Source organism: Phalaenopsis equestris, unplaced genomic scaffold (assembly GCF_001263595.1).
Source record: "Phalaenopsis equestris unplaced genomic scaffold, ASM126359v1 Scaffold000002, whole genome shotgun sequence".
In the NCBI taxonomy this organism is placed as follows: Eukaryota; Viridiplantae; Streptophyta; class Magnoliopsida; order Asparagales; family Orchidaceae; genus Phalaenopsis; species Phalaenopsis equestris.
In genome coordinates this window covers 64,327,517-64,354,715 of record NW_018164444.1, presented here as the reverse complement: position 1 = coordinate 64,354,715, position 27,199 = coordinate 64,327,517, and the positions used below count along the sequence as shown (strand labels likewise).

The 27,199-nt window shown below is 36.0% G+C and overlaps 1 protein-coding gene and 1 pseudogene across 1 annotated transcript; both read right to left on the bottom strand.

Moving 5' to 3' along the window:
- Positions 1-5,345: 5,345 nt before the first annotated feature.
- On the bottom strand, positions 5,346-26,496 carry LOC110019581. The gene is made up of 5 exons (XM_020717313.1): positions 26,095-26,496; positions 7,838-7,910; positions 7,595-7,743; positions 6,798-7,169; positions 5,346-6,695 (listed from the first exon to the last, which is right to left on the bottom strand). The coding sequence occupies exons 1-5, from the start codon at positions 26,263-26,265 to the stop codon at positions 5,346-5,348; spliced, it is 2,115 nt and encodes a 704-aa protein (XP_020572972.1). The 5' UTR covers positions 26,266-26,496.
- LOC110028951 lies at positions 15,637-18,310 on the bottom strand (annotated as a pseudogene).
- Positions 26,497-27,199: the final 703 nt, after the last annotated feature.

The following is a 27,199-nucleotide window of genomic DNA, read 5'->3' as shown; positions in this document are numbered from 1 at the left end:
TCCTCCCTATTCCTCTTCCGTATCCTACCGACATTGATCCCTCCTGTCGATCTCTGTTGCAGTCGCTCAGAACATCTATCAACATTGTTCTTCCTACAATTCATGCATTCCATCCCAAGTTCCTTGCAATTCCAACGCCCCTGCTTGCTATCATCGTTACTCCAACCACATGCCTTCCACAATACCCACTATTATCCTTCTGAATTAGCCGTCAACACTCCCTCTTGTTGTTTTCGAAATCTCACAGCCTTCTAACCACCCTATACTAGGTTCCATTGTCGTTCCAACCCTCCCTCCTAGCTGCCAGCCTTCCCGTTGTTATTTTCTTGTTGTCCCGCCTCCTATAAACGCTGACGTCCCTCATCCACAATCCGAAAACCCCTTCCCTAACTTGCCGCCCTCTCCAAACCCCCCTAACCATCATTCGAGATCTGCCTTAACTTGAGTTCGTATGTAATGTGTGTTGTATCTTCCCTTTCAAGTGTGTTTGATTTAAACAGCCTATTTATTTTTTTTTATTATGGTTTGGGTTAAGTCTGCTATCATTTGGTATCAGAGCAAGCCTAGCCCTAGTCATATCCTAGGATTTCTAGCAATCCCCACACCCAATGAAATCAAATTACCTATCATTCTTCATATGACCACTCATGATATATGCATGTCAAATGTCGTTGCCTTAAAAATTGCATAATGGTTTAGTTTACGAAGATATCAGATTGCTACACGATCTATATATTCTAATAAAGATGTATATGTTAGCTCATTGTATTACTGGATATATATGTCAGAGTGTGATTTGACCTTTACTTGACTTTTAAGTGTAAAGATGTATCTTTTAGATTATCATATGACTTAGATTTTACTGGAGTTGCATGATTTTTAGTAAATAAACACGTCTCACATGAAAGTGATGTATGCTTTGAAGTATGAAATGAAAATATGATATACATGAATGTTTGTATGTGCATGTTTAGAGGAGTTCACCCCCAAAGATACAGACAGGGGATGTCAGTGTACCCGCGGGCGTAGTGATTTTTTTGTCATCCCAGACAATTGTGATAGCTACTTCACTAAACGCTGTGCTAACGGGATAATATCAGCCAGAGGGGAGTAGACATAGCTTACCACCCCAGACAATTGTGATGTATAGATTGTCAACTGTTGTACCGACAGGATAATATCAATCATGGGCAGGAAAAGACATTTCCACCATAGACAATTGTGATATTTATATCACTAACCATTGTGCCAACGAAAGCCGACGAGATAATTTCGACTAAGAGTGTGCTAGATTGTTTTGACGGTGATCCTCAAAGCAAACAAATGTGTATGTAAAGAGTATAAAATAATAGTAAAGTAAAGATAATGCATATAAAAATTTAGGATATTTTCATTTAGAAAATATCATTGATACATGCAGTAGTATATTCAAATATTTCATATGAAAGATTAGCATAGTAAAATATTTTTTATAAGGATATAAAAGAGTACCATGTATATTGATTTCTTTTCTTCAGATTACTGTAAATAGAAGTGTGATTACTCCTGAGTAATCTTTAGATAACTAATTATGTTTCTTTAACATTTTTTCCAGGTTTAAGCTTTTAATTATGATGAATAAAAGATGAGATAATATGTACAGGAAGCGAGAACAGCAACAGGAAAGATACAAATTTCTAATTGTTAATTAAATTTGCTTTCATTAGTGGCTCTTTCATGATTTTTTTTAATATTTAACTGTTAGTTATAGAAATAGAATAACATATTTTTGATTTTTACCGTCTAGTTATAGAAATAGAATAACAGATATTTGATTTTCATCGTCTGACCGTCCGTTCCAATCTTAGTTACCTCCAAACATCAAGCCTAGTCGTGACAGTTCAATCTCAGAATCTTACACTCAAGAGAACATCTCAACCGACTTCGCCTGAGGAAGCACTAGGTTATAATGGAGAACAGGTGGAGTCAATCCACAGTTTTAAATCCACTCCAATCATGAAGTGTTTCAAGTGTCATGGATTTGTGCATACCAAAGCAGATTACATAACCAGGAGAATGATCGTTTTCACGGAAAAAAGAGTAGTTGAAGAGATAAATAGTGATCCTGGAGAAGATGAAGATATCCAAGAGGCTTCTCAACTACCAACTGACAGGGACGAGACGCCAGCAATTCCAGTTGAACCCAGGAAAGAGACTCCAGTTGAGTTGACAGTAATTCTATTCTAGAAGGTAGTAAGCGTGAGATAATGAACATTCATATAGAGTATGAAGTCGTGGTGCCTCGAACTACATTATTGTAGGTGTTCGAAGAAGCATCAACACGATTGACATTGAATGTCTGAAAGGGTCATAAGTTTGAAGAATAGACACTAGACACAAGACAACTTCAAATAAAATGATTTCAAACATTTCGGATATATAGTCTACCTCCTAAGTTGTCCCTACTAAGGGAGATCCAACTTGTCAAAGAGGAGAAGAATTTGAGCTACTTATGAAAAACAATAGGGAATCATTTAAGTATTTCAGCAGTGTACCAACCGAAAGAGGATCAGACGTGATGGATGAACCATAGCATTGGGTATTACGTCAGGATCTTGGTGGAAAAGAAAATCCTACAATAGGATTTAGGTCCTACCAGAGAAGAACAAAAAGTTTCTCTTGAGTAGTTGCTAATGAGAGTGGCTCACCCTGCCAACATATTAATTTATCATATACATCCAGCCGAATAAGAAAAGTGGGAAAAGCAAATTATAGATTTACTTGCTTGGGATTGGGCTCGTGAGAATCTATGTTGTTATGCAACTCCAGCTCAAGTTGTGCCAAAAGAGCATGGATATTTATTCCATCAGGATATGCTTTGGAATGACAATGCCTACATGATTGACTTATCGGAAGCTTGTAACATTTCCACTATCTTCAACAGGGCTGCTCTGGCTACCATGAGGAGACAAAAGCTTCGACAGATGAAAGTCGAAATTCCCCCAACCCCAAGAAACTGACACAGAAGCGAACCAGAAGGCATTCTTTACAGTTATTGCTATAGTACCGCTACAATACCACGAACTCCCATGAGCGAGGGTGGTGTGGACTGGTCCAGGAGGGTTCAGTCGACCATTCCTTAAAGTGAATTTCTCTCCAATTTGAAGTGAGGGTCACTCCTATTTACCCCAAGTCTATAAATACATTGCATTCATGTTTTAAGTAGTTTTTTACTCTGATTTTTGACAGGATGGTCGTCGGCATCCGTTTTCCCCTTCAAGAGTGTATACAAGGGATTAGGTAATGCTCCAGTTGTATCTCTCTCCTGATGTGGTGTTTAACTTTCCTAATCCCCTTCCATATCCTCCTCACACTGCTTCTACCAACTGTTCTTTGTTGCACTGCCGAAACAGCTGTCGACGCTGTTCTTCCAGCAATTTCTACATTTCAGCCCCAAGTTCCCTACGATTCCAACGCCCCCGCTTGCTAAAATCGTTGTTCCAGCCATCTGCCTTCCACAATACACGCTTTACACCTTTTGAATCAGCCGTCAGCCCTCCTTTTGTTGTTTCCGAAGGGATTAGGTAATGCTCCAGTTGTATCTCTCTCCCGATGTGGTGTTTAACTTCCCTAATCCCCTTCCATATCCTCCTCACACTGCTCCTACCAACTGTTCTTTGTTGCACTGCCGAAACAGCTGTCGACGCTGTTCTTCCAGCAATTTCTACATTTCAGCCCCAAGTTCCCTACGATTCCAACGCCCCCGCTTGCAAAAATCGTTGTTCTAGCCATTTGCCTTCCACAATACACGCTTTACACCTTCTGAATCAGCCGTCAGCCCTCCTTTTGTTGTTTCCGACAGCTCATATCCTTCCAGCCACCCCATACTCGCTTCCATCGTCATTCCAGCCCTCTTTACTAGCAGTCCTCGCTGTCCAAGCCCTCCACCATCATTGTCGCACTCGCAACGCCTTCCCGTTGTTGTTTTCCCGCTGTCCAACCGCCCCAAACTGCAAACTGCAATGCAGTTGTTTGGATGGTTGGGCCCTTGCTGCCCTGTTGTTTCAGCAACCCATAATGGTTGTCATCCCTCATCCACAATCCAAAAATCCCTTCTCTACCTTTCCAGTACCTCTCCAAGAACGGCACCCACCCCACCCCACCCCGTTGTTGTTTTCCCGCTGTCCAACCGCCCCAAACTGCAAACTGCAATGCAGTTGTTTGGATGGTTGGCCCCTTGCTGCCCTGTTGTTTCAGCAACCCATAATGGTTGTCATCCCCCTCCCCACCCCAACCCAAAACCGTCACCACCATCACCCGGGATCCGCCCTAACGTGAGTTTGTTTTTCATGTGTGTTGTATTTTCCCTTTCAAGTGTGTTTGATTGAAAGTGTCTATTTGCTTTCAGTAATAATATTTATTTTTTCTATTGTGGTTTAGGTTAACTCCAGTATCAATTATTTTAAAGTAACAGTACAAAACATAAAGTATTAGTATTTTAAAGTAACAGTACAAAACATAAAGTATTAGTTTCCCAGCACAAAAAACAAACATGATCTTAAATATTATTTTTAAAAATCAGAAGTTCTTATTAGCATAATCTTCACGGAGAAAATGTGATTAAATGCTATCATAAATGAATCTTCATTAACTTTATTGAATAATAACAGATTTTATTTGTTTCAATATACATTATCATATTGAATAATTAAAAAAATCACTTTCCGTGTTGAATATGGATATTTATTCTTACAATGGTGCATCATGCATCTAAATCATAAATTTAACTTACATGACCGTTCTCTGCAAAATCAAACAAATTCCTTTCAGCGAACTAAAGATAACAATAATCCACCTAATTCACACAGTTTGTTTCTAAGAATATACACCAAAATAGGAGTAGTGAAAGAAATAATATAATGGAAATATAAATCAATTATGCTTTGAAACACAATAAATTTTAAAACGTAACGGCAGAGCTAAATTAGGATTACTCTTACACATATACTTGCTACTCTTAGCATCAACTCGGGGAGAATATATAGCACATAGAAAACGACTTAAAGACTTGTCCCCCATCTAATAAATTTTGTGAAGTATTAATTCATGCACTCAACTTTCAACATGACACAGCCTGATAATAATATGCAAAAATGTGTGTTACAAATAATGTTTTTTATATAACTAAATCTATTTCTTCAAGTGAAAAAAAAAAATGAATTAATAAAAAATTATGAAATAACCCCTTTCATTAATAGCTTTCAATTTAATAGAGTGCTCACGTGATCATAGCAGATAGGAAATTTATCCAAACTATTTTAAATAAAAAAAGGAGAAAAAAAGTATATCTTCATCAAGATGGAAACTTACAGCCAAACTTGCATGCTACATTGCCATTCCTTGGGAAGCTTATCAGGATTCGTTCCATAGGGTAGAAGGCGCCAAGTTTGGCATAAGTCACAAATTACCCAATTTTCCTTTATAACCGAAGAAATAATTGTGGAATCTACATCTGAAGTTGGGGCATTGCATGCAAGAGAAGCAATGCCCGGTTCATCAGTGGCTAAATTAGCAATTTGATGATTATCAACCGTGTCAAGCCCCAGCTCCAACTTTGACTTCTCAATAAACCTAGAAGAGCCAAACGTATGTTTGTTTTCATCAACTTTCTGAATGTGAGTACTCTCTCCAAAGCCATTATGGGATTCCACAGCCTTGCCTTTCTTCTTTTTCTTATGCGATTTATTTTCTTCCAATTTACTTTCATAGGAAAATCCATTTTTCCTTTTGAGTTCCACAGAAGATGAAGTTCCCAGATTTTCCTTGGATGGTTTAATACAAGGTAAGTCATTAGTTGGACTTACTATGGGTATTATGTCTCCATCTAATGGTTGGTCTATCCTTCCTTTTTCACATGAAGCATCTTTCTTTGCAGGATTTTGGTTTTGGTTTGCAGGTCCCTTATGTTCAATAGCATGATTCTTCCACCCAGTATCATACCTTTTGGAATCAACCTTGGTCGTGTTAAAATTTTTTAAAGCTCTACTTTCCGTTTCTGTTGGTTGGCATGAAGTGTCTTGATTATTTCCAATTCTTTCTCCGTATGATTTAGTGGTTAAACCAGATTTAGAATTCACTTCCCCATTGGAATGGATAGATTCCATCACTGAATTCCCTGCAAAATTATTTCTCATGTTTTCCATGAACTCTGCATGGCTATCCGTGCTTACATGAGATACGGGGATTCTTTCCTTCAGCGATAGCTTATCTGAATCCTTCAGATTACCAGCAGTGTGGCAAATTTCCGTTGCTGAACTACCATTTATCAGTCTCTCTTCTCTTGCATCTCCGCAACTAGCACGAGATGATTGTGAAATATCAGGGGCACTACAAATAATGTTTTGTGCTACAATAGTTTCAATTCCAGTTTCCTTCTTTAAATATGGCATCACATCACCCTCACAAATCAATCGGTCTGTTTCCCTTAACATCTGACTTGTGTCTCCTGATTTAACGCTCTTGCAAGGGGAGCCATTGACAAATTCTAAGTTTAGAGATGTGTCGGATGAAGCAGCACAAGTTTCAGTCTGTCCTTTGCGCAGCACTCCTGTTTTAAAATTTGTGAGAAAAATGTCCTCTTTTCCATTTGAATTTTGCAGGCTATCAGGAAGAGGTGACAGAATATAGCCTCCCGGAACTGAAAAGCACGTCATGATCTGCTCTATCACATTTATGAAACAAAATATCAAAATCCTGGTAGTCTGAATCTATTGTAACATCTAGAATGAAAACTATGAGTGGTCATGAACGAGCATGACCTGAAGAATGGTGGTAGGAGAATCCAGGAATGCATCTGCAGATTCAGAAGAACACTCTTCATTTCTATTTGGAAAATCATCAAGAGATGGAGATGGAGATGGAGATGGAGAAACATCAAGGCCTAAATCACTGTAAATGTCAGGTTTTTTTCTGGGAAAAGCATCTTCATTCCCAACCATCATGCGAACTTCCTGCATCTTATTGTCACTCAAATTGACCGGCTTACTGAGGGACTGTAAAATTCTCTCAGACCGGAGCACGCTAATGCTGGCCTTCTTTATGCCTGGCTTCTCAGTTAGTTGTCCATCAGATCCAATGCTGACCTTTGTGATGGATGTGGTTCCTAGAATAGATGGGTTTTGATGTCCATCCTATACCATAAATTACAAAGAACATGAGAATGAAGGCAACGCAGAGGAAATATAGCCACATACTTGTCTTCTATAGGTCAAAAGAAAGGCCAAAGGAGCATTCACATACATAGCACACAATTCTTATGTATTTACATACCTCACACCTATACTTTCATATATACACACATAGCACTCAAACATTTAACATCACATAGAAAATAGCATTATTATCATTTTTAATTAAAATACACCTTTTGACGCATAGGTTTAAACCACCAAAGAGCCTATGCATGTAAATATGAAAGTTTAGGTGTGAGATATGTAAATATATAATTTTGTGCTAGATATGTAAATATGAAAGTTTAGGTGTGGGATATGTAAATAAATAAGAATTTTGTGCTAGATATGTAAATTTCCCAAGCTTCAATTCTGATTAAGGCTACCTGGGACTGCAAGTTGTTTGGAGATCTTGACACATTGTGGTTAGGAGTCTTCACTGGGCTTTTAGGTTGTAGGCTTTTAGGTTGTAGCGAAATCGAAGGAGAGCGCGAGTATACAGGAAGAAATGAGCCATATCCCCCGAACTTTGCTCCTAATAAGCAATGAATTTCTCACAAAATCAGCTGCCTTTTATAACTAATGTCAGCATCGTAGTGAACTGCAGATCTGCATAAATTTTATCTTACCCAAGCTCTCGCCATAAACACCACCTTCAAACTCTTTCTGAAAGTGCCCCAAGACATTCTGTATCTTTTCATCCTGGATAGGAATGCAAAGTAGCTATAAGAACAAATTAAACTCTTATGAAAAAGAGAAAAAATGATCATTATATGGTTAAAGGAAATGGCAGCTCACCGTATAATTATAGAGAATGATAAGGCAAATTTAAATGCAGCCACAACAAATATGAATGCATCCATTTTAACTGCTTATACCAATTGCATGCACTTCACTAACTGTGGCTAGCACATGATGAGAGCGACACATTCTTTAGAGGATAGTGGGGATAATTTCAACGAGGTGAGCAAGAAAAGTTTCTGCAAAAAGTTGTACAGGAAATCCCATAAATCCAACCTAGACCTTGATTTAATAAATACTGGTTTTGATAAATCTGAATAAATCCCAAATCGGATATATCCAGGATTTATGAGACCCTTACAGATTTATTTCAAATCCATGGATTAAGGGTGCAAATGGTATACCCTACGACCCTTAAAACTAGAAGCAAAAGTATTCCATTTAATGTTGCCCATGGAAAAATAACAAGACCCTACTAGACATGCGGATCCAATCCAATGAGTAGAATGGATGAGAAAGAGAAAAGCTAAGTCTCAATAATTCTCCCAAGTGAATTAGTCTTAAGAAAAACCATTCAAATCCCATTGACAGAGATGAGAGAGTTGAACTAAACTATAACAATAATTCAGGAACGAAAGAAAATGACTGCAAAGAGAATTTTAATAAGATTATGAGACAAACTTCGATGGAACAAAGTTTCAGCTTAAAAAAACAAGATTATATTGATACATCACTCAATAATGACCCCCATTTATAGGTAAATATCAAGGCCAATTTTATAGAATTAGCTGCACGGTGAGATTACATAGAAAGCACATAATTTGGAGTTTGGAGTTCGTGTGGCTAACTATGTAGCGGGTGAGTTTGGCTTGAAGTTTGCAGTTACTCCAGAACTTCAGATAAGCCACTAGTCAATTAGAGGGTACCTTGGGCAATTAGTCGAGTTTCTTGGGTAACTAAGTTTGATGACTGGGTGACTTTCTAGGTGAATGGAAGAGTAAGTAATAAAACAAAAGGCTTGATTAAGGGTTAAGCTTAGGCGAATTAGCTAGATCAAAAGGGATATGATGAAGTTTGAACATAATGAGGCGAATTAGCTAGATCAAAAGGGATATGATGAAGGGGGTTGAACATAATATAAGAGTGATAGGAGAGTAAGATGCCAAGAGATTGAGAGGAAGAAAGCAGGACCATGAGAGTCAGAAAAAGAAAGAGTGATTCAATGAGTGAGAGGTGAGGCGGATTGAATGCAAGCAATTGTGATTAGGCAAGGACAAACGATGTAGTCGAGCAAGTCAACCAAATTTTGGTAATTATGGCTAGGGCATGAAACTGGAACAAGAGGATGAAATTTTTCTTCCTCCACTAAGGTTCGACTCAAGGTAAAGCCAACTCAAAATATATATTTCATTTTCTCTTTTATATAAAAAAAAAAAACTCAATTTGAAAGCCAACATCTAGTTAGGGTTTAAATACATAACTCTGAATAGGTTTTTATATGGGGAAGAAGAAGAATAAAGCTAGTGAAGGAAGATAGTTGAAGTGTATTGAAGGTATGGAATTTACATTTGATGAAATTTGACATTTATGAAAAATATTAAACTTACTTTCATTTAAAGCTTTAGGCATCTACGTTATAAAGATAATTTTTGAAATATTAAAAGTATAATATAGAGTAGTAAATAAATTAAATCATTGGGTAAAATTAAGGTTGTATAAACTCTAATTTGTAGTTAAATATTACAATTGTTGTTTAACACAAATTAAGGAATGAAATGCAAAAAATAAATAAATAAGAATTGAAATTAAGAAATTAAAAGATTAATAAATTAGTTGTAGTGATGTATTAATTAGTTATAAAATATGTGCTTACATAAGTTTAAGAAAAATTTTTATTTATGTAACCGAGTAAAAAAATATTTAGAATTACAAATGCTTTTATATGAAAAGAATGTAAAGCATTGAACTAGAAATTTAAAGAACAACAATAACTATAAAAGAAAAATTAACAAAGCCTGGTTTATAAACTTGAATGAAAAAAATGTTATATGATTTTAAAAATAGCAAAGATAAGCATACATAGCTTAAGTATAAGAGTCAGCTTAAATAGTTTATATAAAACTATAATGATAGAAATTGGTAGTTTTATCGCACTATATTGGACACACAAAATAAGGCTTATTAAATAAAAATCTTACTAAATTTAGAGAGGAGGGGAATTTGCATAATTTTTAAAAAACTAATAAACATGGTGCCGTACATATATAGTTATAGGATATCAACTTAAGTAGAGTGAAACACTAAAAGGCAAACACGGGTCATCTGAGGTTGAGGTCGGTATTCGTATTTTTCAATTTATGGTAATATCAAATGCATATATTGTTATTGATATTCATCTAATCAAATGTTCTTGCAAAATTCATTTATGATTTATTTCTATTATGAAAAAAAATAGCAATATTGAAGTGAACCATGTAGATTTTTGTTATATTTCAATTGCTTATCTTATAACATATAAATTTTACTATATAAAGATATGGAATGATATGAATGTTTCAATTATTTATCTTATACCAAATAAATTTTATTATATAAAGAAATGGAATGATATGAATGTTTCAATTACTTATCTCATACCATATAAATTTTACTATATAAAGATATGGACTAATATGAAGAATGTAATTATTTATATAGAAATATCCACATGTGCATGTTGACTAAAAGAATTCACTTTCTTATGGTGCTAATTCAAAATGCTAATGTGTCCACGCATAATATGACAAAAAGCTATTGATATTGAAGTACCTTAAATATTACAATTTAGATTGTGCTCTTATGATTGATGTATCATACAAAACAAGAGAAATAATTTTACATCGATTTATTTTATTTAACAAGAATGAATGTTGCCTTATAAATTCCTTTTAAATTATTTTAACTTAAAAATATGATGTATTCATTGAATTATGATTGATAACTCATCATTATATTTAATTAAAATTTTTAAAACAAGGAATTGATGAGAATTAAATAAGTGGAAGAAGAGAATTTACATTGTTTTAGAATAAATTTTAAAGATTGACAGTTCTTTAATTGTATTGGTGGTTAATATTTTAAGAAAATTTATAAATTTTATTTTGATATCAACCTTAGAGTTAATGGCTGTAATTTAAATTCTATATGATCATTTGTTCCTATCTTGAAAATTTCAAACTCAAGGGCTGCATCATGATATTACCCTTCTTGTTGTTGATGATTCAGAAGGAAATATAATGAAGCTACAAAGATGAGATCTTTATAGCATGCATAAAGGTCTGTGTCAGTGGAGATGCCACCACTAAAGAAAATGAAGAGCAAACATAATAAAGGAAGTCATAAGGTCTTGGATCCTCAACTAAGCAAGACAACTAAATAGAAAGCTTCTATAACTGAGGAGTTCACTGTTAAGAAGACATTTGGTGATGGAGAGATTGTCATTAAGGGAGCAAACATTCCAACTAGAGTCCCCAAAAGAAAGTCCTACAAGGACAAACGTCTGTGTTAAAAACTTTTAAATAAAAAATAAAAAAATTAGCAGTAAAAGCTCCTCTTTTGTAGCAAAAATCAATCAAGTATCTCATGGTGTCCATATCGACGCACCCAAAGTAAAGTTCTAGTCTTTGAGCTAATCCATAGCCTCCTAAAAAAGATGGAAAAGACTCTTAGTTCCACTTCATGGAAGGCGGCGACAAGTTCTCTAAGGCCACTCGGCCAAAGAGTGAACTAACTTGGAGCGTTGAAAAGCTGGTGAGGTGCAATATGCCTACTAATGATGTAAAAGTGCTTGTGTTGGGGCAAGCAAACGTTAAACTTCTTGGGTCGTTATGTCTTTTGACTAAGAAGAAGCTCAGTTTCCCAATAAAATTAAAGGTTTTTTATGACATTGTCTCTATAACAAAGTAGTCTGGGAAGGCGTCAAAGAAAAGGATCCCTGAGAGCAAGTTTGAGGAGTTGATTCCTAAGATTAAAAACTTGAAAAAATAAGCAAGTTATTTTGAAGTAAAGTTAAATGTTGATGATTCAAAAAGTGGTAGAATAAATGAAATCTTGCAGAGAAGATATAAAATTTTGAATTCTCTAACCAAGTCGATGGGAAGTGTCTTAACAAAGTAGCAGTCGGTCTAAATTGGCATGCTAATCACATTATTGAGTTTTTAGAAACTTCCCAATGAGTCAATTCATAGTGTCAGGACTGAGTTTGTCTTGCATTTGCTAATTCAAAGTAGTAACCTTCCTCTTAAGTTCACATTGATCATAATTTTATTGCATGTAGGGAGGAGCTTCAGTGTTGTATAGCAAGTTTAAGGACTCGTCTAGATTTGCAAGCTGTCCACCTAGAAATTGGTGCAGCACCAATGTTCTTTTGTTTTAGTTTTTGATTGGTGCACTTGGTGAAACTAGAAATTGCAAGAAAACGCCACAAATATAACCTTTGTATTTTGAATTTTCATTTTTTAAGATTTTATGTAATGAATTTACTAACGAAATCAAAATTCTTTTTTCTAAACAAATTATTTTTGTTAATAATATTAGATTAGATCCAACTTCTTGTTTTATTTCTGTATTTGGCCTCATACGTCAGAAGTAGGAGTTAATTGTGCTGTTTGACTCTAAAAGTAAATTGGCGACTCAACATCAACCACGGTTATGAATTCAATCTTATGCTTCAAAGTTATAAAGCGAGCCTTTGTCTATGACATCGTTGCTTGACCAAGGAAAAGATGTTGCAGCGCTTAGACTTCTTGAATTGACACGGGATGATGACAAATCTTTGCTCAAAGATTTGGCAATTAAATCAACAACTACAATGATAATCTTAGGGCCCATTTGGCGCAGCGGAATAGTTGCGGGGCGTTCAAATCGCCGACATGGGTGTTTGTTTTCTCTGTCTTCGCTGCGTTGCGGAACAAGCTAATTTTATTTTTGTATTACATGCCCCACGCAGGTTCGACCCTGCGTCTCGCATTCGAAGAAAATTGTTCACGGCTCTGCCCTCCCGTGCCCTCGGATGGTGTTATTGGCGGTGTTATTTTGGTGCTATTTGTGAGATCCCATGGTGTTATTCACGCCTTTTGCCAGAGCCGGTGATTCAAGTTGTTTTGCAGTAGTATTATGGTGTTATTGCGGTGTTCTTAGCTAGATTTTTTTGGTGTTATTGGTGAGTTACGAGGTGTCATTCGCACCATTTGCCTGAGTCGGTGTTATTCGAGTTTTTTGCGGTAGTGTTAAGTGTTGTTGCGGTGTTATTAGCTAGGTCTTTTTAGATGTTATTGGTGAGTTACGCGGTGTTATTTACGCCTTTTGCCCGAGTCGGTGTTATTTGCATTGTTTTCCGATAGTATTTAGATGTTATTGCGGTGTTATTAATTAGGTTTTTTGGTGTTATTGGTGAGTTACGAAATATTTGTTGATTATGATGCTTTACATCTATTAATTATGTTGTGGAGAGGTTGTGGCGAGTACTGAGGGGGAATTGGGTGTGGTGAAGATGAGTACAAAGACAGTACTTTTATGTGACTAATGGATTAATTTAATTATTTTCCTTTATTTGTAATATTGGCACTATCTCTTAAGTGAGGTCTATATTTTTTTTGTACTGTTAAGAAGTAATTATTTGCTTCTAAAATATTTAATTTATAGCTATGACAGTTCTGTCGTAAACAACATTACTGTACGGAGGAATAATGATCATTTATCCAGAAACAGCTGCAAATTAGCTGTTTTTCAAACGCACAAACCAAATAAACAACCAGCTTATCTAGATCAACTGCTGATCAACAGCATATCTGGATCAGCTGCTTATCAGCAGATTATCAAAAATTTACAGCTGCCCCAAACAAACCCTAAGGGGGCTAAGATCTCTTCCATGCTTTTGTTTGTAAATAGGGCTTCTCCTTTAGTCTTCATCTTTTATATTATTTGTGCTATCTTATTGACCATGCTATCCTTGCTTTATACCACCCTCTATGTTTTCTTTGCACTTTGTATTCCTCTTCTTTTTTTTTCCTTAAAAATTTTGTACCAATGGCATGTCCAGTGATCAACAAGCCTAGAAACTTCACAAAAATGGCTGAAAAAGATTTCAAAATTTTATGAGTAGTGAATGCTTATTAATATAGATTTCAAAATTTTATTCCTCTATTAATAGACATAACAACAAGAATGAATAAAAAATATTGCTCGATATATGTAATTATATTAAAAAATTTATTATATTTTGTTGAAATTCAGAATAATGCGGAATATAGCATAATTAATTGGGGTTAAAGAAAATAACATAACATAGGAAAACCTAAAAATAGTAAAGGAAATAACCCTTAATCTAAGAAAAAAAATATATAATAGTAAAAGAAATAATTTATTCCTCATAAGTTTTCACAAGATTAAATTATTTTCTAATATAACTTTTAATAATCCCCCGCAAGTTAAAACATGGCTGAAAACTATATTCAACTTGAATTTTAAAACATCAAACAATGGGCAATGGAGATTCCGTGAAGTAGAACTTAAAGTCTTCATCTCGTACTGGGTTGACTTTGACTGCAGTTCCTGTAGTGTTTGTAGGTAGGCCGAAAGTTCCTACATGTATTGTTGCAGAAGAGTTTGCAAGGAATTAGACCATTGTGATTGTCTTTGACTACAATTTCTGCACTGTCTATAGGTAGGTGAAAGTCTCTCACAGGTAATGCTGCAGGAGAGATTGCAGGAAAGTAGATAACTTATAGGAAAAGACTAACTTCTAGTTGATTGCGGTTGTCTTTGACTGCAGTTCCTGCAGTGTCTTATGGTAGGCGGAAGACTCCTACAAGTAATGTTGCAGGAGAGTTTGCAGGGAAGTAGAAAACCTTCAAAAAAAAAAAACTACAGGAAAATATTCCGAAGAAGGGCCTGCGAATCTTCCTCGAGAAGCCTAACATCAGCTGGGATGCAGGGCAGTGGTAAGAGAGGACTGCTATTGTAAGGCTACAGAAATCAGGGAAGCCGGATTGCTGTAAATAAGGAAGTCGGACTGTTGCAGGGCCATGCGCCAAAAAACAGCGGGACTAACCTCTAGCAAAAAAAAAACTTTATCTCCAGCAGCAGGGACCTATAGAAAATAAGGGAAGCAGGATTGCTACAAAACAGGAAGTTGGATTGTTGCAAGGAAAAGCTCTGGAGGAGGACCTACAGTAGGAAAAGCTCAGGATAAGGGTCTGATAAAGAAAAAGACTCCGGAGGAGGGTTTGCTGCAAGAAAAGCTCCGAAAGAGAGTCTGCTACAGAAAAGATTATGGAGTAAGGCCTGATGCAGTAAAAAGTTCTGGAGTGCACCATTTAAGAAAAAGTTTCAGAGGAGGGTCTGCTGTAGGAAAAAAAATTCCAGAGGAAGAGGCTTTGCACTAAGGAGGACATGCGACAGAATACTTTCAACTGCAGAGAGGGTTCCAATGGTAAAGTAAGAACAGAGAAGGACCTTTCGGCAGCAGAAAAGAAACCGTTGGAGAAGAGCATGTAGGTCAATTGCCAGGATTCCATTCAAGGATATATCTAATCTCGCCTCTATAATAACCTTCCTCAAATCATTTTGAAAGCAAACCAAAGATGAACTCCTCTGTAATAGGCTTCTCTTCGTTTCAAATTAAATGGCGAAAGACACACGAAGTCGGCTACATGTGAGGGTATGTCAACAAAATCATATGGGGAAATGCTGAGCTGAAATAAGCTCCAGATGTTGCTTGGTGCCTGGACCTTGGGTAGTAGACATCTCCACACTTGGGGCACTAGATTTTCACAACACTGGATCTTGAAATGTTTGACTAACCAACAAGGAGGCAGGGTTGCCAACAACAGTAAACTGTGGGGCTTCTTCCAAAGTCATAGTTCTTGTATTTATCAAGTGTCAATCTTCAAGAAAATAGGTTGAATCCCGGATAGACTCAATGTCTTTTCCCTTAACTTTCATTCTATTAAATAATAATTTTACTATCTATTTTAGATACAAAATATTTTATATAATCTATTTTAGCTAACTTAATAATGTTTATTCATAATCTAAATATTTAGCTAACAGGGAAATAAATCGGAATAAAGAAATTGGAAATAATTTAAATAAGGAAACTCCTAATTATAGAAAACTCTTAATTTAGTTATCTGATTTTCATTCTTCCTGATTGACATCCCTCCTCAAATTGATGCTGACTGATCAAGAAGCATCAATTTGCCAACAAGAAACTTTGTCGGGACCAACAATCCTCAAGTCATAAGTGCCAAAGTCGAAAGTGCTGAAGCTGAGAATGTCAAAACCTCAGAGAACTCCTGAATCATGATATGATTTAAGCATTTATCAAGTGTCAATCTTCAAGAAAATAGGTTGAATCCCGGATAGACTCAATGTCTTTTCCCTTAACTTTCATTCTATTAAATAATAATTTTACTATCTATTTTAGATACAAAATATTTTATATAATCTATTTTAGCTAACTTAATAATGTTTATTCATAATCTAAATATTTAGCTAACAGGGAAATAAATCGGAATAAAGAAATTGGAAATAATTTAAATAAGGAAACTCCTAATTATAGAAAACTCTTAATTTAGTTATCTGATTTTCATTCTTCCTGATTGACATCCCTCTTCAAATTGATGCTGACTGATCAAGAAGCATCAATTTGCCAACAAGAAACTTTGTCGGAACCAACAATCCCCAAGTCATAAGTGCCAAAGTCGAAAGTGTTGAAGCTGAGAATGTCAAAACCTCAGAGACAACTCCTGAATCATGATATGATTTAAGCAAAGTAAGAAATCCTCTATCGTTGCGGTCCAGAAATTTGAATCATAGCCACAAGAGGAATTTGCGTCCAGTTACACGATCCAAATGCTATCGACCATAGCCCAAAAAAAGAATCCAGTTACATGATCCAAATACTGTCGATCATAGCCCACAAGTAGGATTTGTGTCTTGTTATACGATCCAAATACTATTAATTCTTCGGGCGATGACGAGTGTGATTTGTTCTCTGATCTTAACGCCAAAAGTGTTGAAGCCGAGATCAGGCGTGTAGATGAAAAAAGGGAATGTCTCGTTGGCGTGCAGATGAAGGTGATGAAGAAGCGAGAGTCGTTGCGGGTGCAGTTCAAACGAAGGAGGGGCTCTGTCGAGACATGTTGAGTCGAAGAGGAAAACAAGGTACAACGAAGACGACGTAGGCGAAGAAATAATCAGACGACGATAGATTCCAGACGAGCAGACGAGCAATTCACGTCGAGTTCATCAGACGAGCAGACGGATGAAGCAGTCGCAGCGGACGAATATCCCTCCGAACGATTCTAAGGCAGAGCGTGCGAAGTCGTGTCTGCTTCCGTTGCAAGGGGCTTTGTTAAATGGGCAAATCAAGGCAAAGAAATAGTTTATACATTCCCGCAAGAAGGCCGTTCAAAAGGGAGTCTTGACGGTTCTCCAATGACTATCGGTGGTTAGGGCAAAAATTTGGCTCTGATGCCATGTCAATCTTCGAGAAAATAGGTTGAATCCTGAATAGGCTCGATATCTTTTCCCTTTGCTTTCATTCCATTAAATAATAATCTTACAATTTATTTTAGGTACAAAATATTCTGTATAATCTATTTTAGCTAACTTAATAATGCATATTCATAATCTAAATATTCAACTAACAGGGAAATAAATTAGAATAAAGAAATTGGAAATAATTTAAATAATGAAGCTACTAATTATAGAAAACTCCTAATTTAGTTGCATAATTTCCGTCCTTTCTGATTGACATCAAGCATTGCATCCATCCCCTTACTAGTCAGCACGTAGCGAGCATGGATTAGGCCATACAACATCTCAGCTGCATATTTAACCAACTCATTATGCTCCTCTATAAATATATCTCCATGAGAAGATTCGCATCCAAAATCAGATCAAAAGCATAATCATAATAAGGAGCTTGGCTGCTCGACCCAAATAGATTGAAATCATTTTGTATGTATTCATCATCAACTTCGCAAAAGAACTCATTTTCTTTCAGGTTATAGAACCATGAAATCCATGAAGTTCATCTACATCAAAACCACTAACATCTGACTTTTCACAAACTATTTCAGGTTCCTCGTCGGAGCAATGTTCTTGGAGACGTCAGCGACAAAGTGATCGAACTGCTTCCCAGAGAAGGTGGAAGGAAACAAATACTCCTTCGCCTTTCAGTTGAGCACCCGAGAGATTACTACCTGGGACTTATCAGGTTGCTTGTGGAGCACATCGTTGATCTGTTTCCACTTGTGGGATCCGGTCTCAGCCTTCAATCCGCTCACCCCTCCAACTCTGTGATCCCTTTGCATCTCCCTCTCTCTCCTCACCAGTTTGGTTCTCAATTGACGCGAGCATGCATGCCAAGATGGGCAGACCTTGACGTCAAACCGTACGTGAATAAGAAACCTTATTTTCTCCTTCGTGGAGATCTAGGGTTTGAATACAGATTTTTTCATCTATTGAATTGTTCTCTGTGGGAAGAATGGGAGAAAAAGCTTTTCTCCCTTCCTATAAAGAGGATGGCAGGAAGAAAGTCCGGCGGTTATGGAGAGAGGATCGACGGCTAGAGTAAGAAATTTGGCTCGAATATAGAGAAATTTAACAAGGACACATGAAATAACATAAAATAGAAAAAATAAAATAGGAAAACATAAAAATTGAAAAGAAAATAACTCCTAATTTAAGGAAATAAATATAAAATAAGAAATGAAATAACTCCAAATCTCAGGAAATAATTTATTCATAAACTATTTCCTAATATAACTTCTAACATATTTTATAGGAATTCCTAGCGACGCATCTTATCTCGGAAGCGTGGTACCAAATATAGTAGAATTGTTAAGATTTGGAATAGATCACACAATTTTACTAATAAGAGGGGTGTTTAAACACAATTATAATAGACATAATAATGGAGAGCAATAAAAATAGATAAAAATAGCTAGGAAAGAAAAAATAAAATAAAGCAAAAGAGGAAAAACATAATCCGAGAATAAAATAAAATAATAAGTAATAACAATGTAGGGATAGTCATTATAATCCAATACTCTCCTCAATTTGAAGCATAGATGTCAGTCATGTTCAACTTGGGCTTGAAGTGATCGAACAAAAAGCGAGACAGATTTTTTATGAGAATGTCTGCTAGTTGACCACTGAATGACACGTATGGAACGTAAATCTCATCGGACTCAATTTTTTTCTTAATGAAGTGTATGTCGATCTTCACATGTTTGGTACGATCATGATGGACTGGGTTGTGAGCAATGTTAATAGTGGTCTTATTATCACAGAATGGCTGCAGCAGGACAGAGGTTGGTATACGGAGTTTGCGGAGCATGATACGTAGCCAGAGAACTTCACATATTCCTAAGGGCTTGATTAAAATTCAGCTTCAGCACTGTTTAGGGCAATCACAGACTATTTCTCGCATTTCCATTTGACAAGATTGCTCTATACAAGTGAACAATACTACAAGATGGAACGCCGATCATGAACTGATTCGGCCCAATCAGCATTTGTATAAATAACAATATATCTAGAAGTGTGACGAGAAAAGTACAAACTTGAGCCCGATGTATCTTTTAAGTAGTGGAGAGTCTGGTGGACAGCTAAGAGGTGGTGCTCGTAGGGTATAAATAACAATATATCTAGAGGTGTGACGAGAAAAGTACAAACTTGAGTCTGATGTATCTTTTAAGTAGTGGAGAGTCTGGTGGACAGCTAAGAGGTGGTGCTCGTAGGGGTCATGCATAAATTGACTCACTGTACTAACTGCGTGGCATATGTAGGGACAAGTATGAGTCACGTAGATCAGTTTTCCCACAAGGCACTGATAATAAGTTTTATTGACAGGTACAGCATTGTGAATGTTAAATAATTTTTCATTAGGATCCATAGAAACAACAACAGGATTTGCACAGAAGAAGCTTGTTCTCTGTCAAGAAATCCATTACATATTTATGCTGAGACAGGCAAATTCCATGAGAGGACCGAGTCACTTCCCTGCATAAAGTAGCGGAGGGATCCCAAGTCCTTCATCTCGAAGGACGGAGTAAGAAAGCGTTTTAAGGACTCCAATGCTAGGAGATCGTTACATGTAATAATAATATCGTCGACATAGACAATAAGAATAACTACCTGGAATGCCGGAAGAAGAGGGTGTGATATGATTGAGCCTGAGTAAAATCATGGCCCACAACCGCCTTTGTGAATTTGTCGAACCAGGGCATTGGGGACTGCTTTAGCCCATATAGAAACTTTTGTAGCTTGCACACTTGTCATCTGGAGGCAGTAAAATCAAAACACAGAGGAAGAGACATGTACACTTCTTCTGTCAGCTCTCTGTTCAAGAATGCATTTTTGTCATCTAGTTGGAATAAAAAGTCCACCACAAATGACAACAGGACTCGAATAGTGTTTAACCTAGTCACTGGAGCAAACGTCTCTTCATAATCAACTCCGTAGGTCTGTGAGTATCCTTTGGCAATCAATGTTGCCTTGTTGCGTTCAAATGACCCGTCAGAGTTGAACTTAGTGTTGAAAAATTTATCAGCACTATACAACTTTCTTACCCCAAGCATAGTCCACGACGTCCCACGTATGGTTCCGCTGAAGAACATTCATCTCCTCCACTACCGTCATTTTCTAGGCAGGATCAGTAAGAACAACCTCAATAATAGCAAAAATCTGATGGTTTGTCAGAGCAGTAGCAAATGCTCTTTAGGTCGGCGATAAACTGTGGAAAGACACATATTTTGTAATAGAATAGAGAGAGCATGTCTGATTGCGTACCTTACACGGAGAATCCACCACCTCATTCGGTGGTGAGGCTGTGTTGAGGGTGTCGCCCTGAGTGAAGTCAAGGTCCTGTAAGAAGGTAGCAGGCTCCCGATTAAAAGCATTGGGACAGGTGAGCCGTGTAGACACAAACAGTAGGAGAAGGAGATGGTGCACTCAATGGGACAAGGGACTTCTCAATGGTGGAAACAATGGGGGGACCATCCATTGGAGTAGAATAAGGGACGGCGTTGGGGAACTCAAGCTCCCCCTCATTAGAGGCCGAGCTAGAAAAATACAAAACACTTTCAAAAAAAGAGACATCAATACTCACATAAATTTTGTTGGTGGTCGAACCAATGCATTGATACCCCTTTTAAGTGACTGAGTATCCAAAGAAGATACATTTTATGGATCTGGGATCAAGTTTACTTTGAGTAAGAGCAGTGTTCCAAGCAAAGGCAGTGCATCCAAAAACCGTGAGAACTAAAGTGGAGAAGACTTGATTGGTAGGGAAGCATGATATCAAGACGGCTAAGGGGGTTCGGAACTTGTGAATTTTGGAGGGGACTCTATTTATGAGATAGGTGATAGTTAGAATGGCATCGTTCCAAAAATATTTCAAGACATTGGATTGAAACATAATGGAGTGAGCAATGTTGAGGAAGTGACGGTTTTTTCCCTCGGCTACGCTATTTTGTTAAGGAATGTCCGTGCAAGAACTATGATAGATGACTCTTTTCCTTACAAAGAATTCACTAAAAATAGAGTTGAAAAAATTACGGTCATTGTGTCCGAATGACATGAATAGAAGTTCTCAATTGAGTTAAGACAAATGTGTAGAAGTTTTAAAAGGTCACTGCTACTTCCAATTTGTCTTTAAAAATGTAGACCCACGTCATTTGAGTGTGGTCATCAATTAAGGTCAAGAATCATCGTTTATTGGTGTAGCTGGAAGTGCAAGAAGATTCTCATATGTCACTGTGAATGAGGAAGAAATGAGTGTAAGGTGTGTAAGTGTGAGATAGGTAATGAGTCGGGAGATATTTGGCTAACTGACATATCTCACAATTGAAGTTAGAGCTATTTTATTAAAAAACATCTAAGCATACAAACTTATTAGATTATAATGGCTATCTCTACGTCGTTATTACTTATTATTTGATTTTATTCCCTGATTATGTTTTTTAGGGATTCGGAGGATTCCCGAATGTTCCGGGTAGAATATTATAGCCACTCACCCACGTTATCACTTATGTTTGACCAGAATACGATTAAAGATATGTAGTTATCCTTCATGGCATTGAAGTGTGTGCTCTTTCTTTCTAGTTGTATTTGTTCTTGTTAAAGAAGTTAGAGTTAGTGTCATTATTTTCATATAATGAACTCTTTGTGAATAGTTGGTCGATGTTTCAATCATATGCTACAAGTAATTATATCACTAGTAGATGAGTTTATCAATTCTCTATCGAGTAAATTAGACAATCAGCCTTATATCAAATTAAACATAATTTTATTTATTCTTTACAAATGCATTTGAAGCAATTGAGGTAACTCACATACCCAACTATTATGAGTAAGGAATGACAGAATGGGTATAATAATAGAAAATATTTTACTACTCAAAATGTAATGGCAGCAATCTCATTTGATAGATTTTTTGTTTATGTTGCTGAAAGATGAAAGGACTTAGTGGTTGATATGAGAGTGTTATGGTAGTCAATAGAAGAGATCACATTTTGAGTCTCACAGGGATAAAATTATCTAGCTAACTCAAGTTATGCTAAAAAAAGTAAGCCATTAGCTCTATATGTGAATATCGGCATCATATTAGTGAGTACCATGACAATATGTCTCGTAAGTACTCAACAAAATAAAAATTATACAATCACTATTAAGCACAACAACGCAACATTGTCAATAGAACTTTTGGGATTTGGAAAAAGAGATTTCAAATTTTACCATATATGAAGCAATTTTTAGCGGGTATTCCGGGCGATATTGTCATCCCTTGTGTTGTCTTATATACTTTATCGGCATGTATCACAGTCATTATATATAATTTAACATGTCACAAAATAAAATACAGCATAACAATATTATATATAATTTAGCATGCACAAAATAAGATGCAGCATGACTAATAAGGCGAAGTGGCGGTACAAAATGAATACCTCAACATTCATGCGTCAAATGGATAGAGAAATTAGGCAGACGCAATGTGAAATACATTTGCAAACAACTTATAATACAATTAATCCTTTGTGCTCTTTATAATTTTTTCTCAATCAATAAATTAATGGGAGATCACTTTGATGATAGTAAATCAGACGTGAACGCCGCTCAACTTCACCATTTCATTAACATATTGTGGATTAGAAGTGGGAAACGCTAAATTATTAGAACTTGCTATCTTTATTTTTTTTCTATTATAATACATTTTTTGGGAATGTGTAATTGATGTGTTTCAAGTTCGAACTTTCTAAGTTATTTTTGAATTAGAAGTGAATTTTTTCTTAACAAGTTCTCATGTTTTAAGAGCTTAAAAACATTCTTTTCTAAATTTGCTTCAAAAATTTTGTGGACTAGACATGTTAATAGCCTTTCTGATATGGATTTCATTTGTCGGTTATGAACACGAACTTTTTCATGAAAGTGACTTTGGGATGGTGGATTTCATTTGTCGGTTATGAACACGAACTTTTTCTTGCATTAGTATTATGAAAGTGACTTTGGGATGGCTTCTTGTTTTTTTTTTTTTTTGTAGAAACTGAAAGTTTTTGTGTAAAGCTGAAGCAAATATATTTGGGGATTTTTCGAGATATGCTTCTATTGGTGTGAGCTGATATGAGAGAATTGTTGAGCTGCTTAGTTTGGGTTGTTAGTGCCACTCTTGCATTCTTTAGAGCAATGTTTGAAATTACACATTTGGGTATTGAGGCGATTTTCATGGGTGAGGTGAGATGCAAGCCTCGAGGCGGTTTAAGACGTAAGCCTCATAGTTTGAAAATTGTTTAAGTCAAAATAATAGGATAATAATAATACATCAATAACATAACTTATATTTATATTAAAGAAAGGCACTAACATTCTAGCATAATAAAAAGTGACGAATTATGTGAAATAACAAATTGCATAAGCTACAAATATTATGTAATAAGTTGCACAAAAAAAAAATAATATAAACATCAACCGATCAAATCATCAAACTAATATAAAACAAGATATGAAAGTAATATGAAATATCAAAGACATCAGATGAGTTTAGCATATTAGAATTTCCTCAACTCATATTGTCTAACATGATAACATTCATAAATTTACATAATAACATTCATAAATTTACATAAGAGCAAAATAAATAATCAAAAGCAGGAACAGTAGGCGACAATGGCGATAGCAGGAGAAGCATGCTGCGAGGGCAACAGAAGTTGTTGGCAGCGGTGGCAACAACAACGACAATAGGAGTAGCTTGCAACTATAGCAAAAGTGAGAGGTGGAGGCGGCAGCAACAAGAAGCAAGCAATGATGCTAATAAGCTTGATTGGGGAGAGGGTAGCTCTTAGGCATGAGAGTATGGCTTCAATTTGTATTTGAACCATCCAATATATGGGAAAAATAACTAAAAGTGAGAGACGTGGGCCTTAGCAAAATTTAGGTGAGACTCCAATATATGGGAAAAATAACTAAAAGTGAGAGACACGGGCCTTAGCAAAATTGAGACACGCTTTTAGGCATGCCTCAACTAATGTAAGGAGTACGCCTCACTCGAATTGGTCGAAGCATATGCCTCAAAGCATTTTTCTTTTGAATTGCGCTGAGGTGGGCCTTAAGACGCGCCTCAGATTGCGAAATTTTAAACAGTACTTTCGAGTAGGCGATTTAAGCATTATTACAGTAAGTTTCATATAGTAAAACTTGACCTAAAGAGAATGGAAATTGAATGTGTCACCAAAGTATTTTAGCTTGTTCCACTGCTATTTAAAGAGAAAAATGTAGGTGGGTACTTTATGCTAACTTGGAAACGCCTCCCAGTCCCTGATGTGCATTGACATCATACATGTTATATAGCTTGAAAAGATTAAGTTGTCACTAATATTTATATTTTTTTGTCCCCTTTTCATATCAATCATTCATCTTCCTCAAATATCTCTTACCATTGTTTTGTGTGAAATTGAAAATTTTCAGCGATATTGAAAGCAGATTTCACCTGATCATTACAAGATGGCAGCTTGTTTCTTGTTTGTGTGATGGTAAAATCCTTCATAGATGGGATAATTACGATGTATTGACACTCTAATGCTAAAGTTCGTACAAAACTCTTGTCAAATTATGATTATAATTGAATGGTTTTGGTTGATGAGACTACTTGAAATTGGTCATTGTGCATGCCCCATTATTTCTTTGATTGCTGGTTTTCTCCTTTCTATATTAGCAGTAAACCCGGAATGAGCTGCCATTTATATGATAATTTTTACACTGGAAATGTAAGAAATAACATATCCATCAGATTGATATTTAAGAGTCATAGACAAACTGCCAAGTGATATTTTTCAAGTACTTCCCATTACACAACGATTTCATTTGAATTCAAATCTCTTATTTTTAGACGCTCAAACTGTCTGCTCCTCTTGCAATCATGCTGTCTGGGCAGCCAAGCTTCTAAAGTTGCAACTTACCAATCTAAAGGAAATGTTGCACTTTCAGTTCTCATGACAACGTAAGTATTTATTATAGTTCATGATACCGTCATTAGTTGGCTTGGTAGCTACACATTTCTCAGTTTTTTCACTTGTTAGTTAAATATCATTTATAATACAACATTTTTGCAGTTATTGGTATTCCCTTATTTTTCGTGTAAGAAAACCAATCAAAACTTCTACCATTATTGCTACTTTTCTTTTTTTTCTTTTTTTTTTATATTCTAATCCATAATTTTTTTACTTTCTTGGAATTTGTAATTGATGTGTTTCCAGTATGATCTTTCTGAGTTATTTTTGGATTATAAATGGCGAAGTTTTTTTTTACATGTTGTACGAGTTTTAAGAGTTTAAGGACATACTGATTCTGATTCAAATTTTTAATTGAATTTATAGTAGCATACTAAAATTCTCAAAGAAGTTATCAAAAAGTGTGGATTTGATTGGATTTATTCAAACTCATGCCAAATGATTTCTGGGATTTAGCTATTCCAGGATTTACTAAATCTGGATTTGCCAGATTTACTAAATCCACTTAAATTAAAGCCCATAAGTTTCCAAACAGCCCCCAAGTTTCCACATCAAACAGAATCATAAAATAAATTATTACTCCTTACAATGTAAGAGAGAGCGTCTGGGTCGATCTCATCATCCCGTCCAAAGCAAGCCTTCTCTTCCGCGAGTTCCTTCTTCTCCATACCCCCTCCTCTTCTCCCTCCTCCTTCGCTTCCGTTCACAACAAAACCTAAATTCTTCCCATCCTCATCCAAACTCCTTATGGCGGGCATTCACTCAACCGAAGCCCCAACAAAATGCAAACTCTCCCAAATTTCTCTCCACGACGAAAACGGACCTAGACAACGCTAGAATTCCCCGATTAGCTATCCCAGCTGCGGATCCGCAGGACTCCGGATCGTCGCCGATCTTCTTCCTCTCACCTTCCTACAAGGAGGAGAAATTTTCAGTTTGATGGAGCAGGGCTGCGGCTGAGTACAAACAAAACACTAATAATCCAATGATTTTTCTTGCTGTCACTAATGGCATTAAATAAGGAGTCCGGTTAATCAAATAGAACTAGTCCTGGGGAACAAAATATTTGATGTAATATAAATTTATTATAATATTTTAATTAAATATACTTTATTTAATAAATCAATTAATACCAAAAGTTTATATTTTTTTTAATTTCACTCCTTCATTCTTTTCAAAGAGATTGCTATGTCATGCATGGTTAAAAATTCACATTTGCTATGCATATTAATGATATCAATACAATGCCATAATTTACATCAATGCAAATAAGAGACTTTAATGTAAAGCTTTTTAATTTTAGTGAATTATAGTACTCCTTGGAAATTAATTAATGTGATGGATATATGTATATTGGATTTCCACATGTTGCTCTCTAATTTTAGGGATATGTAATAACTCATTACATTTATAATTATTATGATAAATTTATTGTAATTATTAAAATAGAATTTCTAAAGATACAGTGTAACTTCTACATTATGGAAGGTAATCAAAATAATTTCCAAATCTTCTCGCGATTTTTTTTTCTTTATGTCATATTGTGAAAGCAACTGGTGGTTAGCACCCCCTCCCAGCTTCATCAACTCCTTGTTCGCAGTCACCATAAATCAAGTGAACGCAATTCTCAATTCTCATGGATCGAACTACACAATCATTTTCACCAACGACACCACTTAAACACTAATGCAG